General features: G+C 47.4%; 1 protein-coding gene across 1 annotated transcript in view; it reads left to right on the top strand.

Annotated features, from left to right (window-relative positions):
* Window positions 1–5,380: 5,380 nt before the first annotated feature.
* Window positions 5,381–16,126, top strand: part of MOSMO (modulator of smoothened) — a 37,565-nt gene continuing 26,819 nt past the window's right edge. Inside the window, exon 1 of the mRNA XM_040973222.1 lies at window positions 5,381–5,494. Coding sequence (XP_040829156.1) covers window positions 5,389–5,494 — 106 coding nt within the window. The 5' untranslated portion in view covers window positions 5,381–5,388. The remainder of the gene's footprint in view (window positions 5,495–16,126) is intronic.

Raw genomic sequence — 16,126 nt, 5'->3', positions numbered from 1 at the left:
TTGTACCAGGGAACTGGTTACAACCTGCAACCCTGGCATCCCGTGTGGGTGCCGGTTCTAGTCCTGGCCACTCTTCTTCTGATCCAGCTCCGTGCTAATGACTTGGGAAAGCATGGTCCAAGTGCTTGGGCCCTTGCCATCCATGTGGGAGACCAGAAGTCAGTCTGCCCCGGCCCTGGCTGTTGCAGCCATCTAGGAGAGTGAACCAGTAGATAGAAAACTCTCTCTTCTTTTTCATCCCTCTCTCTATATCTCTCTGTAGCTCTTTTCAAATAAGTAAATATATCACTCGTAAGTTTGTACCAAAAGAGACATATTTTGATCCCATTTTCCAAGCATCTTTTGAAGTACCCTACTTCCCATCCCACCAATGACCTCCCTCCCACCCATCCCTGCTACTGGTTGGGAGAGCCCCTTGTCCCAAATCCCCTCTTCCCAGGGTGGCCAGCATCCCATGACTGGTCAATGCAGGACCATTCCAGCTTCAGATCTTCCCCACAGGATCCACTAATTCCTGTCATGGTTGCATTGTGGCTTCATTTATCCCTCTGTCCAGATCTGATTCCTTCCCTAACCACACAGAGGTGGAGCCCAACAGCACTTCTCCAAGAAACCCTCTACAAACCAGTCTGTCTCCCAACCTGCAAGAGTAAGGGCCAGTGGGCCTGGCACAGTGGCCTGGCGGCTAAAGTCCTTGCCTAAAATGCACTGGGATCCCATATGGGCACCAGTTCGTGTCCTGGCGGCCCCGCTTCCCATCCAGCTCTCTGCTTGTGGCCTAGGAAAGCAGTTAAGGACAGCCCAAAGCCTTGGGACCCTATACCCACGTAGGAGACCTGGAGGAGGTTCCTCGCTCCTGACTTTGGATCTGCACAGCACCAGCCGTTGCAGCCATTTGGGAAGTGAATCATCAGACGGAAGATCTTCCTCTCTGAATATCTGATGTTGCAGTAAAAATAAAATAAATCTTAAAAAAAAAAACCAACAACAACCAGTAAGGGCCAGCGATCTGAAAGAGCACATATTAAGATGAGTTTTGAAAGCTGCCCAAGTACTAATGACGTTCCCACTCATTAAGGTAAGAGCTTGGGGAAGCCTACTGCTCAGGAAAAGCGCCAAACATTTTTACTGGTAGTAACAGGAATGTGCCAGCAGGTGTCAGCAGTCAGACACTCTTTACACCAAGCAGTCACCAGGAGCTGCTGGGACACCGGAGCAGGAAGGAGCGGGGATCCACGGAGGTGTTGTTTGGGACTCCCTTGACTCATTTTAGCAGTGAATGGGTGCATACAGCAGCTACAGTCAGATGCCCATGACAACCAAGAGCTCAAGCTCTCCAGGCCACCTCACCAGAGAAGCCACTGAGATCATCAGGAGAGGTTGGCTCACCGCTGCCAGTCATGCCCAAGGTGAGCGGCAGCAATGGCAGGAGCTCTAGTTTACCCCACTGACTTTTCTTGTAAGATTTCCAATAAAAGCACCCGGTACAGTAGCCTAGCTGCGAAAGTCTTTGCCTTGCCTGCACCAGGATCCCATTTGGGCACCAGTTCTAATCCTGGTGCTCCTGTTTCCCATCCAGCTCCTGTGACCTGGGAAAGCAGTTGAAGATGGCCCAAAGCCTTGGGACCCTGCACCCATGTGGAAAACCAGGAAGAAGCTCCTGGCTCCTGGCTTTGGATTGGTGCAGCTTTGGCCATTGCAGTCAGCTAGGGAGTGAATCATTGGATGGAAGATCTTCCTCTCTGCTCTCCTGCTCTCTGTATACCTGATTTTGCAATAAAAATAAATTAATTTAAACATATTTCCAGTAGGAAAAGATGCTTGCCAGGGTCTGGAAGGTACTGCTTTCAGAACTTTAAAGAGGGGCTGGTGTTGACAATTGTATAACCTGCAACATCGTATTCTATGCAGGTGCTGGTTCAAGCCCCGGCTGCTCTGCTTCTGGTCCATGCACCTGGCGATGGCTCCAGTGCTTGCACCCCAGCTGCCCACCTGGGAGACCTGGAGGGACTTCCTGGCCCCAGAGGTTGTGAGTATTTGGGAAGTAAACCAGTGCATGGAAGATCTCTCTGTCTCCCTGTCCCTTCTACTCTACTCTTTCTGTCATTTTGTCTTTTAAATAAGAACAACAAATACTAAGAAAAAAATAAAAGAGTAGCTGGACTTTTGAGTGTAGTGGGGGCAGTGCTTCCCAAACATAAGGAAGCTATTGTCCAAGAAGAGGTGATAGGTTGGGAATCCACGTCATTGGAGAAAGATGGCCCAGGTTTCTGAATGGTGGATTTTATTTGAAGGTATGGGATTAAAACAAACCAAAACATCTGTTGTTACTGAGTGTGGTGTGCAGTGCTGTCTAGATCCAAATGGTCTGAGCTGTCTAGATCCTCTTCAGGACTGCAGGATGATTCCCCAGGGAGCAGGAGGGTCATGGCTGCCTGATCTCAGCTGTCAGCCCCCTTGGGGAATTGTCCTTGACTAAAGAGAGCTTTCTTCCACAAGGTCAGGCCCCCTTCCCCCAGGTGGCAGGGGTGCGGCCAGCAAGGATTAGAAAGTCTTGATCCTTCTGCTGCAACCCCATGTGCTGGAAGGCAAGATAAAGATGTGAATGCTAAGAACAAGAATCAGCAGGAACTCTATGACAGTGTATACTTGGCCCCTGCCCAGTCCCATGCTGACCCTGGTTGATAGGAAGGGATGGGAGAGGTGAACAGCCAACCCTGATAACAAGGTCTGTGCTTCAGACTTTGATTCAGGGGCCCATGTAGAGCCACAAGTGCAGCAGGGCCCAGAAAGTACTACTTGGCTAAAAGAAAGGGCTTCCACTTTGTAAACACTACCATCTAGTCTTCGTCATTCCACACCGAGCTGAAATAACGTTTGACCCGGGACTCTCATGAGCTCGGTGGTCGTGAACATCAGTGGATATTATCTGGGCATTTCGTTCTGTACGGTTAGGACTTCTTTTACTAGTGGGCAATGGAAAAACCAAGCAGAAGTCAAGAATCATTCCATCCAATTTCTCCAGTACTTTGTAATGTGATTGGCAATATATCTGGATCCTTAGGATACCTGCATTGACCTGTGTTGATTTCTGTACCAAAGCAAAAATAAATTGCATAATTTAACATTCCTCCCTTCCCCCAAGAGTGCAGTGTTTGGACGGAAAAGTCCTTAGAGGAGCAATCACCTTCCTCAGCCTGGCTGGTGACATTGATCATTTTCTGCACATTTCTGCAAGGCAATTGGAGTGAGTGGAATTTGAAACCTGCTGAGTTTTGTGGACATGTAGGCATTCCCAAAATAGAGACAGATGTCACTCTTCTAGGTCTTTCTAGAGATGACCTAGGTGGTATTTCAGGAGAGTTCCCTCCTTCAAGGCCTTCATGATCATCGAGGCCTTCCTGTTTTCTACAGAACACTTGCATTTGTCCATGGTTCTTCACCCTCGCTGCTTCACTCATGCTGAAGTTAACAGTGCTCTGTCCTGGATTTTAAAGCCTCCTTTTACTTTTAAGAAAAAAAAGAAAAACATTATTTATTTTTGAAAGGTAGCATTACAGAGAGGCAAGGAGGGAGAGAGAAAGAGGTAGATATCTTCTATCCTAGCCAGCTGGTGGTACAGCGGGCTAGTCCCCATCCTGTGGCACCAGCATCCCATGTGGGCACCAGTTCATGTTTGGAATGTACCATCTCCCAAGGCTTTGGGCCCCTGCACCCATGTGGGTAACCAGGAAGAAGCTCCTGGGTCCTAGCTTTGCATCAGCTCAACTCTGGCTGTTGTGGCCTTTTGGGAGTGCAGCAGTGGATACAAGTCTCTTTTCTGAAAATTCTTCCAAATATATATATATATTTCCAAATATATATATAATAATATAGATGTACATACATATATACACATAATATATACATTATACCCACATACATATACATACACACACACTGCACAAAATCTTTCATCCTGCGGCTTCACTCCCCAAATGTCTGCAGTGGTCAGGGCTGGGTCATATTGAAGCTTCATCCAAGTCTCCCACATGGGTGCAAACGCCCAAGGACTGGGGCCATCTTCCACTGTTTCCTAGGCCCACCCTTTCCCAGGCCGCTCTCTAGACCTTCCAAGGGATTTGGTCGGTCCTACTATTTACCAGTCTCCTCCCTGCCCCCTCCCGAAGAGCTTTGCACTGGTTGTCCTGGTCTTGTTTTGTTCGCTCCATATCTTCAGGATACAGCCAGACTTTCCGATTGGTACTTGTGGTCTCCATGGAAATGCAGCTTTCTTGACCACCCTAACCAGAACTACCCTCATCCTCCAGGCTCTTCCAACTCCCCCAGATATAGGGTTCTGCTCCTGAAATTATTTTAAACCCATTTATTTTTTTAAAATATATATTTTTTACAGGCAGGTTTACAGAAAAAGGGAAGGCAGAGAGATCTCTGTCTGTTGGTTAACTCCCCGAAAGGCCACAAGGGAAGGAGCTAGGGTGGTCAGGAGCCAGGAACTTCTTCCCGGTTTTCCACATGGGTGCAGGGTTCCTAGGCTTTGGGCCATCCTCTACTGCTTTCCCAGACCAGAAGAAGGAAGCTGGAAGTGGAGCAGCCAGGACTCGAACCTGCGTCCATATGGGATTCTGGTGCGTGCTAGCAGAGGATTGACCTGTTGAGCCATCGCAGCAGCCCCTAAACCTATTTCTGTGTAAGCTTTGCAAGACTGAGGAGAAATAGTTTTTCCCATCCACTCCTGGACCCCCGCACCTCTGCTACCTGATGCCCAGTGGGTGGATCGTAGCGGTACGAGGTGACCACGGCTGGGGTTCGCCTTTCTCCTGCGGGAAGACTGGAATCTTCCACCCGCACCACTCCAACCTCTTCCTAAAAGGCTTATGGACTGCAAAGACTTCAAGTTCAGTCATGAACAACGACAACAACATTATTTTTATTGGGAGGAAAGCCAAGAGACTCCGTGGCTTGCCGGAAGAGCCCAGGAGCCCGGCGTGCGGGGTGGCAGGACGGGTCCCGGGCAGCGTGACAAGAGTCCCGCGGAGGTCGGGAGGACCCAGGCAGCGCGCGAGCCTGAGGGAGCCGGTGGCCAGCAGCCGGGCGAACGAGAGGGACGCCACTCCGAATCCCGAGCCCGCCTTGCCCGGCGCCGCCGCCGCTTCGCTTCCGGGTGAGGGGCGGGCGGGCCGAGCAGTTCCGGGGCGGGCGGCGGTTCCGGCTGTGCGGGCCGCGCCGCGGCTGCTGCTGCTGGTCCCGGGCGCGCTGAGGGGCGCGAGCGGGCGCGCACGGAGCCGGGGGTCCCGGGGGCTGCGAGGCGGCGGCCCATGGGGCGGGAGGCGTGAGGCCGCGGCCTGCCCGGGGCTCGGGGGGTGGGAGGGGAGCGGGGGCGGGGAGATGGATAAACTGACCATCATCTCAGGATGTCTCTTTCTGGCCGCCGATATCTTCGCCATCGCCAGCATCGCCAACCCGGACTGGATCAACACCGGGGAGTCGGCGGGTGAGCGGCGGGCAGTGTGCCCGGGGGCTGAGGGCAGGAGGGCGAGGAGACCCGGGTTGTGAGGAGAAGACGACGAGAGAAGGGTTGGAGGAGACCGGGGGCGGAGAGGGACGGAGACCCGGCGGCCGGGGCTGAGGGGAAGAGAGGCAGCGGCGGAACGAGCGGGGACCCCCCCGCGACCCCTGCACCCTGCACCCCCTCAGGCTGAGGAAAAGTGGCGAAGGGAGAGACCTGGGGCTGGGCTGGAAGAGGGGTGCAGCCGCCAGAGCTGAGGGCTAAAAAAAAAAAAAAAAAAGTCAAGGTGGGAGACCAGAGGAAACGCGGCGGGGGTCGGGGGAAACACTGAGGCTCCTGCGGCGGTGGGAGGAAGAGTCACCAGAGACCCGTGGGGCGCGAGGGAGGGCGCTGCGGCCCACCCACGCTCGGCGGGGGCTGAGGATGGTTGGCGGAGGCCGGGGGTGTGGGGGTTCGGAGCCCCAGCGCCCGCCGGCCTGGCAGCATTGGAGACGCTTGTGGCTTCCGATTTTTTTCCCCACCCCTCTGCTTTGAAGTGTTATGTGGTTATAATTTTTGGCTTTATTTTAGGCCCGGGAGCTATCATAATCCTAATAATAAACTTGATTTTATGGAGCATCTTTCATTCCAGCGCATTATCACCAAAATGCTGTGGCGCTCTCAGTAGTAGTTAGAAAATTAAATAACACGTTGCGAGTCCCAGGCGGCGGCGGTCGGGTGCGCGGGGCGGCTGGCGGGAGAGCTGCTGGTGCCAGAGCTGCTGGTGCCCTCGGGGAAGCCGTGGGTACCCCGGGTGCAGGCGCGCGCCAGGTTTGGCCCCATCTGGAAGTCACCTTCCCTCACCCCTTCCTCCTCTCCTACAGACCTGTAAGACCAAACCTTTAATTCATGCTCACAGCTGTTGGAGGGGGAGGCTTCTGGGAATTCTGGAACGAGCTTGCGTTTTAACTGTTTATTGGGTGCAGGTGAAGGGGATGTGCGGCGTGTTTGGGGTGGGGAGGATGCCAAGCCGGTTCTGTGAATAATGTTACCAACGTGTATCAGTACGTTGTCAAACTTCTGAAGTATTACTTAGGGTTCTGTATTTATCCTGCAGTATTTTTAGCTCATAAAAAAAAAACGTCGCTGGGACATTTGTTGCTTCCTCCAGGCTCCTTCCTCTCCCCTCCCTCCAACCTGCTTGTAGACCTAGTAACACACAGTCATGCTGTCAGATTTACAGGTTTATTAAAATAACACTCAGAAAAATGCTGCGACGTTTCTTGCCTGTGGAGATTTAGCAGAGCTCTTAATTGTAACACCCTCAGAAAAGCATCAGCCTGGTGCTTTTGTGTGCTGGAGTTGCATGTGAGGCAAGCTGTTCCTTGCTGTTGTTTTCACCCTAATTAGACATGTGAGTTGTGACTCCTGGTATGAGACTTTTGAGCTTGCTCCTGTAGAGGCAAAAGAGTTTGAGTGTTCTAGCAGAAAGATCAGTTTTGCCAAGATATATTTGGTGGAATCACAGTAGATAAATGTCCACTTTTGAGTTGAGAGAGAAATCCATACGGATGAAATAATAACGTAACCGTCTTCAGGTGAGGTGACAACGACTGTGACTTCTTCGCGTTTGGAGACAAGGTCATCAGCCGCGAGTTGCCATGGAGATGAGAAGGCCAGAAGTCCAGGGATTGAGGGAAGTAGAAACTGTCAGAGGAAAGGAGTTGGTGGCAGAAAAGGCATGCAGGCTGGGAGCACAGTAGGACTGGTTGTAGCAGCATGGTGGCCTCACTGCAGTGGGTGGTTAATGAACCCCTCACGTGATGATGACCTCCCTGTCTCGTTGGCCGTCTCACGTAGTGCTCAGCTTCTTTCCTAGCAGTGTAGGTGCATTTCCCAGCCACCCCTGGCAGTCAGGAATGCTGCTGTGAGTGCCTCCAGAAGGCATCCTTCAGATTGAGGCTTGCCAGCCTCATGCAACAACACGACACAGGAGTCCCACCGTCTTCTGAGTATTGGCAGAAGTGTCATTGTCTTGACGGCTTGTGACACCTCTGCTGGGCGAAGAATAGAAATGAGACGAGGAAAGAGCTGATGGATGGGTCTGCTGAAGGGTGGCTGACCTATAGTCAGTGAAAGAATGGACTGAATCAAATGGAGGTGCTCAAAGTGGGAGGGTTGGTCGAGCCCCATGGGACACAGAGGGTTGTGGGTGCAGGACCCAGACCCCAGCGGCAGGGCGGAGCAGGTTTCCTTTGACCCTCAGCCAAAGGCAGAAGGTAGCACACAGCAACAGAATTCCAAAATCATTCCTACCTGCAGTTATTACTTTAACTGTGTCAGGCAGTGAGCCCCATCCCCTTACTGTGCAAAAGACTTAAAATGTGACCGCCATATGTTTCTTTGCTTACTGTTGTGAGCTGTGATGAGATGCAGTCAAACTTGGCCTGGCCTTGCCAAGCTTTGGTGTTCACTGTGCACTTTGACCTGAGCAGACAGAGGAGTCTCAAGCTGGGAAGGATCAATGCAGAGTTCCGCCTTCCAAATGAGTGGTCCCTTCCCAAGATGTTCTAAACAGGAACTCGGACGTGACAGGATAGCCTTAGTCCAAGGTCGCAAAAGAGGCTTAACCTGGCAGCAGAAAGTTAATGTCTTAACTCTTTTCAGTATCAGATTCAGTCTATGAAAGTTTTTAAAAATTAATTAACTAACTAATTTGAAAAGCAGTTACACAGAGAAAGAGAGGTCTTCCATTCACTAGTTTACTGCCCAAATGGCCACACACAGCCAGGGCTGGGCTAGGCGGAAGCTAGGAGCAAGGAGCCTCTTCAGGGTCTCCCGCCTGGGTCCTGGGGCTCAAGCTTTTGGGCCAGCTTTAGCTGCTTTGCCTTAGCAAGGAGCTGGGTCGCAAGTGCAGCAGCCGGGACTGGAGTTAATGCTGGCCCCTCAGTTTATAAAAGTTTTGATTGTGATATGTTATTGCTATTTTTTTTAATGGCTAAAACAGATGTTGAAACTCCAGGTCTTGGAGATGAAATGTTAAACACCTGCAGGGAGGGGAAACTGAGAATTCTAATCTAAACTTCATCACTTGCAAGTTTTGTGGCTTTGGGACAAGTTGGTTAGCTTTATTTATCAGTTTCCTTCTCTGTAAAATAAAGGTAATAGTAATAGCCCTCTTGTGCTGATTGAGTGCACCCAGGGAAGATGTTGATAACAGTGCCTGACACCAAGGAAGTCCTGCTCTGGTTTGTAAGAATAGCTGTCAGAGGCCAGGTGAAGCGGGCGTTTGCCACACCAGCAGTCCAGTTCTGAGTCCTGGCTGCTGTGCTTTGAATACAACTTCTGCTATGTGCCTGGGAAGGCAGTGTGTGATGACCCAAGTCCTTGGGCCTCTGACACCTGTTTGGGAGACACTGGTGGAAATCCTGGCTGTAGCCGTGTGGGGGTGATAACCAGTACTTGGAACTGCCCTTTCTCTGTCTTTCAAATAGATACATTGTTGTTGTTGTTGTTTTAAGTCACAATTCCTTTTTTTTTTAAAGGGTTTATTTTACTTGAAAATCAGAATTACAGGGAGGGAGAGACAGAGAAATCATCCATCCACTGGTTCATTCCTAATGGCTGCTACAACCAGAGCTGAGCCAGTGCAAAGCTGGGAGCCAGGGGCTTCTTCCTGGTTTCCTAAATGGGTTCAGGAGCTCCAGGACTTGGGCCATCCTTCGCTGCTTTCCCAGGCCATTAGCACGAAGCTGAATCAGAAACGGAGCAGCCAGAACACAAACTGGCACCACAGAGAGAAGATTAGCATGCAACATCAGCAGGCCAGTCCCAGAATCCATTTTTTAAGGTGTGTTTGCTTGAAAGGTAGGGCTAGAGGGTCAGTGGAGAGTGAAAGGGAGGAATCTTCCATCCTCTGGTTCCATCCACCAATAGGAATGGGCCAGGTGGACGCTGGAATCCTTGAACGCTGAGCAGATCTCCCCTGCAGGTTCAGGGGCCCAAGCACTTGGGATGTCTTGCTGCTCTCCCAGGCTCAGGAGCAGGAAGCTGGACTGAAGCTGACTTGAACTGCCTTACCTTCTGTGCTACAGTCCCGACCCTCAGAACCCTAGTTCTGAAATTAAACCACAAGTCTCCTTCCTGGGACAAACGACACATTTTGTTTATTAGGTGTTATTGTGAGTAAGGAAACATCAAGACTGAAGGCCAGATTTAGAACGAGTTAAAGGTCTTCCCTCTAGGCTTTGGACTTTGTCCACCACCCTCACTGTGTTTGTCCTTTTCTAGTTTTTCATTGTCATTCTAGAGTCTGTCTTCTTCATCTTCTGTTTGCACTGCTGCAAGACAGGAGGAAATACTAAACAACCCCTAAGCAGTCTAGAATACCTTGCTAGAATCCCGACTGATGAACTGTATTTCCATGATTGTGGTCCCATAGCAGAGCTTTCAGTTCATACTGAGTTGGTGCACATGTAAAGTGTACTCTTTTTTTTTTTAACCTGGGTGTGGTGACATTTCATGCACTTGTCCTAATAGCTTGTGAATTATGCACAAACGAAGATGCAATGAAACAAATAGCTAATGTATGTATGTATGGGGCTTGGCTTGTTCCCAGAGAGACACTGATAAGGACCCTTAGCAGTTTCTGTGAACCAAAAATGTGGACTGGTAGATGGTTACAGTAGTTAATTCTGTGCTGAGGTCAGATTTTTGCTGGTTACTGGAATACATTGTCAACAGCAGTAGCTTTGATTTTATGTAATGCTTTGTAGTTTTTCAAGCACTATGATCCATTACTAGATTGATTCTTCAGACTTCTGTATTTGGCTGGTGCCAAACAATCATTTGCACAGTTTTCCCCACATCTCGGTTTTTTGAACATGAGATTTGAGTTTCAGTGCCGCAAAGGCTTCCTTCGAGAACATTTGTCAATAAAGTATAACCTATGTCTTCCTTAGGCGCACTTGTGTTTGTCTTAACTTCCTCAATGGCTAGAATTTTTGCCAAATTTCAGAAAAGGGAGAGAAGATTTGGATTTCAGTCTTTTCAAGCACTATCCTTTTGTACAAGTCTTTTCGTCTCACCACCACATTTCTCATCGCCATAGAGACAAACTTTTGGTGAGAAAAAAAATTTAGTGTTACTTAATTTTAACAGAACAACAGTTAAGAAAAAATATGCCTTAGCCAGATCCCTTTGTTGAGGCATCATTCCTTTCAGCAGGGATGTCAGTGGCCGTTTAGCGTTCCACCACCCGAAATCCTCGATGGGTTTGCCTACTGTTCTTTATGCAGAAACATCTGGGAGGACATTTCCCGAAAGTCTTTTAAGTACATGAAAAAGACTCCCTTTTGTCTAGTCAGAATTTCTCTAGACAGTGATTATCATATTCACATTATAGTCTGTCATAACTGACTTAAGGTTAGTATATTCCTGAAAATATTTTCATTCTTGTTCTTCTCAAACTTATTTAGGTGGTTTGTTAGCATTTAAGAGGTCTTCAAAACTGACACCTTCTTCCCTACTTGGATTCTAAACTAGCTAAGGAGGAAAAAAAAAAGTGATAAATGGGGGCAAAGCTTTTATTACCTATAAAGAGAATATTAGAGTTAAGTTGCTGCCTGCAACGCCAGCATCTCCTGTGGGCATCACTTCCCGTCATGGCTGCTCTGCTTCTGATCTGATGCATGTGGGAAAACGGCAAAAGAGGGCTGAAGTGCTCGGGCTCCTGCACTCATGGGAGAAACCTGTCAGAGGGAGCAGTTTCCTACTATTGGACGCCCAAATTGAGCTAACATAACTGTCCAATTCCAGGCAGAACCAGGGGCGTCTGCTCTTACAGGATTTGCACCCAATAGATGCATGCTCCCAGGCGCAGAACGCTGGGCGCTGTACCCCTGGATTTACTCCTAAACTGCTCGTCAGATGCGTCACCTGTGCTGTGCTGGGAGGAGCCATAAATAACCCAAGTCTTGTGCTGACAGAATTCTCTGCTTTTTCCCTTGTCCCTTCCTGCATGGATGGACATACCAGGGGGAAAGGGGGTAGGGAGGAAGCCTCGCACGTTTAAGTGAGGAGATTGGCAGGCATTTTGGGGAAGCGAAAGACTTAGGGTCGGAAGTGTCATTTCCCATTCTGCGCCGTACTACCCCCTGCATAGGAAATCCTGGTAAACCACAAACAAGGGACTGTCTGCTCGACATCCACCTTTTGCAAGTTTAAAGTCTACAAATAGATCTGGGCCTACAGATTGAGGGTCCTTGACTTAAAACATTAAAATTACAACCTGAGCCTGGTGGCTAAATTCTCACCTTAAATACCCCAGGATCCCATATGGATGTCAGTTCACATCCCAGCTGCTCCACTTCCCATCCTGCTCCCTGCTTGTGGCCTGGGAAAGCAGTCGAGGATGGCCAAAAGCCTTGGGCCCCTGCACCTGTGTGGGAGACTAGGAGGAAGTTCCTGGATCCTGGCTTTGGATCAGCACAGCACCGGCTGTTGTGCTCACTTAGGGAATGAATCATCGAATGGAAGATCTTCCTCTCTGTCTCTCCTCCTCTCTGTATATCTGACTTTGCAATAAAAATAAATAAATCTTAACTAACTAACTAACTAACTAAATAAATAAATAAAAACAAGGCTGTTACCTGCAACACCAGCATTCCATATCTGAGCAACAGTTTGAGTCCTGGCTGCTCCACTTTTGAACCAGCTGCCTGCTAATGTGCCTGGGAAATCAGCATATGATGAGCCAAGGACTTAAGTTCCTGGTATCTACTTGGAAGAGCTGGGTGGAGTGGTGGACTTCTGGTTTCAGCTTATTCCAGCCCCAGCCATTGTGGCAATTGGGGAGGTGAATCAGCAGGTGGAGTATTTCACTCCTCCTGCCTCTCTTATTTACATAAATAAATCCTTAAAAAACAAGACACAGAATATACCATATATGATCCTTTGTGACTTAGCAAATGTTTTCAAAGTTCATCCATATTATAACTTGTAGTTTTTTTGTCAAATACTATTCCATTATTTGAGCAGATCACATTTTATTTGTCCATAAATTGATGGATATTTGGACTGGTATGTTTCTTTTAGCTCCAAGAATGAAACTGCGTAATGATGAAGTGGTACAAATATTTCTTTTTAAATACTGTGTTTTTGAAAAGTAACATTATCAGTACTATTTGCTTCAGCATGTCAAGTAATAAAGAATTTTGAATAAAATTTAAATAGATATTTACAGGAAATACTTAGAAGTTTGAAATCTTTATAATACAGAATTCAACAATGTAGGTGAGGTTTTCTCATCTGAAATTAGACTTCTTATTAATATTTCTCTCTTTCTACTATTACCAACAGATGTGACCACTTCAAGATGGAAAGATGTAAGCTAGCAGGCCTAAAAGTTTTAGAGGAGAGGGATTTAGGATAAAGAATACAGATATAAGACATGCATACATAGAAATCACTCAGAAGGAAATTCAGGAGAAGAAATTACAGAATGAGTGCTGATACATTCTCAGCCTAGTCACACTTACTGAATCCTTCATTACTGGACTACTAGAGCTGCTTTCAAAATTAACATAGCAATAGTCACACTCCTCTTCCCTGCAGTGTTCAGTGTAGCTGACCAACAGTTCCTTTCCCAATAAGCACTGGGTTTGTGTTGGAGTTACAGTGTATTAAAATACTTGCATGGGATTTGTGTGGGTCATGCAGCTCCATTTCTCAGCTATGTAAATGGAGATGATATACTTCCCTCCAAGGGCAGTCATCAGGGAACAGTGTATGGCATATAAAGGATTACCACATTATCTGAGACAGTAAATGCTCAAATGTTATTCACGATTATTTGTTACATAAATCATTAAAGCATCTGAATTTTTTAGTGTTCCTCTGACTATATTGATTTATTAATATCCTACTTTATTCCAAAAAAAGAAACAGAAGGTAACACAGTGTATATATATTTGAGCATTCCTGAAACCCAGCTGGGTCCAATCTGGCAGCAGAGACTGCATAGTTGGTTATAGGGTAATATAAACTTAGTGGGACACGCGTAAGCACCAGAACCGAGGAGTGCATCTGGGTCTGTACACTGCTGGAGCAGACTGACATGTTGTGAGAGTCAGCCTGGCTTAAATGGAATGGGTTCACACATTTTAGAACAAACCAGCATGTTGTGAAATCTTGGTCCCATTGTCACTATTAACATGTCACTGATTACCACGTTCTTAATGTTAGACAAGTTACAGTTGAAGGTTTATTCATGAAAATTCTGTCATTCAGATCTGATTAAAACTTCAGCATTTGTAATAGTTAGTCAAGTTCAGCTTTTTTCTCTATTCGTTTAGGTTAACGAGTAACTACAGTAGATACGAAAGTCACTTAATTCAGAAAATAACTTCTAAATACAAAGAGGTAGTTAAACTGTGGTCATTTATAAAGCATGATGGATCATCATGGATAAATCTGTCTCACCACGAAGTCTAAAAATAAGCTTGAAATACACGAGAGTTACTTCTTTATAGAAACTGAGTGAGTAGTATAACTGAAGATTTAGTTTTACTTTAAAATATAAAATTGTGGGCAGTGCAGTCGGATGTACTAGTCAGATGCAGGCATCCTAGTCCCACGTGGTGCTAAATTGGGTCTAAGCTGCTCTACCTGTGGTCCAGTTCCCTGTTAATGTACCTGAGAAAGCAGCAGCAGATGGCCCAAGTGCCGGGACTCCTGCACTCACACTGGAGACCTGGATGCAGTGTGAGGCTTCTGGCTTCAGCCTAGCTGGGGTGGTCATGGGGAATGAAACAGCAGGTGGAAGATTTTTGTCTCTCTCCCGCTAATGCTGCCTTTCAGATAAACCTTAAAGCAAAAGAAAATAAAATTTCATCTAGTTGTTTGATTGTTTTATAATGTAGTAATGTTTATTTCTCCCATATACCAGTTTCTTTTTTTTTTATTTAAAAAAAGTTACTTTTATTGGAAAGATAGCGATATTCTAGAGCTGCTTCCAGGTCTTTCACATGGGTGGAGGGGCCCAAGGACTCGGGCCAGCCCTGCTGCTTTGCCAGGTCATAAACAGGGAGCTGGATCTGAAGCGGGGCAGCCGGCACTTGAACTGGTGCCTGTATGGGATAGCATTGCTGCAGGTGGAGGCTTAGCTGGCTGTGCGACTTCTCCAGCTCCCCTTACACTATTTCAGGACACACCGAACCAGTGGATCATCCTGTGTAGTATAGTCTTTTTTTTTTTCTGTCTCGAAGATTTTTATTACTTTTACCTAAAAGGCAGATATTACAGAGAGAGAAGGAAGCAGAGTCTTCCTTTGATTGGTTTACTTCCCAGATGGCTGCAGTAACCAGAGCTGAGGTGATCTTATGTGGGCACCTGGGAGGGCAGTTGAGGACAGCCTAAAGCCTTGGGACCCTGCACCTGCGTGGGAGACTTGGGAGCAGCTCTTGGCTCCTGGCTTCGATCGGTTCAGCTCCTGCTATCGTGGCCACTTGGGGAGTGAACTGTGGATGGAAGATCTTTTTCTGTGTCTCCTGCTCTCTGTACGTCTGCCGCTCCAATAAAAATAAATAAATCTCAATAGATTAATAAAAAAAATTACCTGGATCAAAATCACTTTTCAGTAATATACCAATTTAACATTACAGCTTTATTAACTGTGATTTACAAAGAGGGGTATCATTGCTAAATATGCAGTGAACAAACAGAATGAAGTACTTTGAGATTTATTGCTTTTGGCTGGGGGAGGGGAAGACAGCAGGGGGCTCAGGCATTGCGGTGCAGCAGGTTAGACTCCCACCTGGGATGCCCACCCAGCTCCTTGTCCAGTTTCTAGTCTGTGAGCCTGGGTGGCAGCACCTGTGGCCAAGTACTTGGATTCCTGCCACTCACATGGGAGACCTTGATGGAGTTCTTGGCTCCTGTCCTCAGTGTGACCCAGCCTTGCTGGAAGTGAACCAGATGATGGAGAATCTTTGTTTCTCCCTCAGTGTCACTCTCTCAGATGAATTTTTAGAATGCACAGATGCTTGGATGTCACAATAGATGACACTTAGATGTGTCTGTGATTGTAAATCAAGCAACATGTACATTTGCCCACGTGAGTTTTCAGTGTATGACTCCAGTTTTAAATAAGGCTCACGTTTCTTTGAATCACTGCTTTACTTATTCTTTTAAATTAATTAATTTATTTTAAATGATCTTACTTAGTTGATTAGGGTACAAAGGGTCAAAGGATTAGGGTACAAAGTGGGTAATACCATTGTTTCCACACTAATATAATTTTCCCTGTATCTGGGGTCAAGGGAGAAACAAAGGGAAAAGCCCCACCCAGCCTCCCACCCATCCCAGGTCCCCGATGTGAGGCAAGCTCTGAGAGTCCTATTCAGAATCCACTGGCTGACATAGCCTCTTCATGGTTGGTGTTCTGAGATTGGCAGTTCAGTTGGAGGGATCTCCAAAGAAGCTTCATCTGAGAAGATCCCAAACGTGATTCTTGTGTGAATTTGCCATTACAAGGTCTGGCACAGTCCGCCGCCCCAATCAGCTTATGCACACGCTAGTTGCTACAGTTGTTGGATCAGTTCTGTTTCCAGCCCTGTCATCCACTTGAACTAATGGGTG

Source organism: Ochotona curzoniae, unplaced genomic scaffold (genome assembly GCF_017591425.1).
Source record: "Ochotona curzoniae isolate NIBS_2020 unplaced genomic scaffold, NIBS_Ocur_1.0 contig_2321, whole genome shotgun sequence".
In the NCBI taxonomy this organism is placed as follows: Eukaryota; Metazoa; Chordata; class Mammalia; order Lagomorpha; family Ochotonidae; genus Ochotona; species Ochotona curzoniae.
The sequence above is the reverse complement of the archived record's forward strand: the minus strand, read 5'-3'. Positions and strand labels throughout refer to the sequence as shown.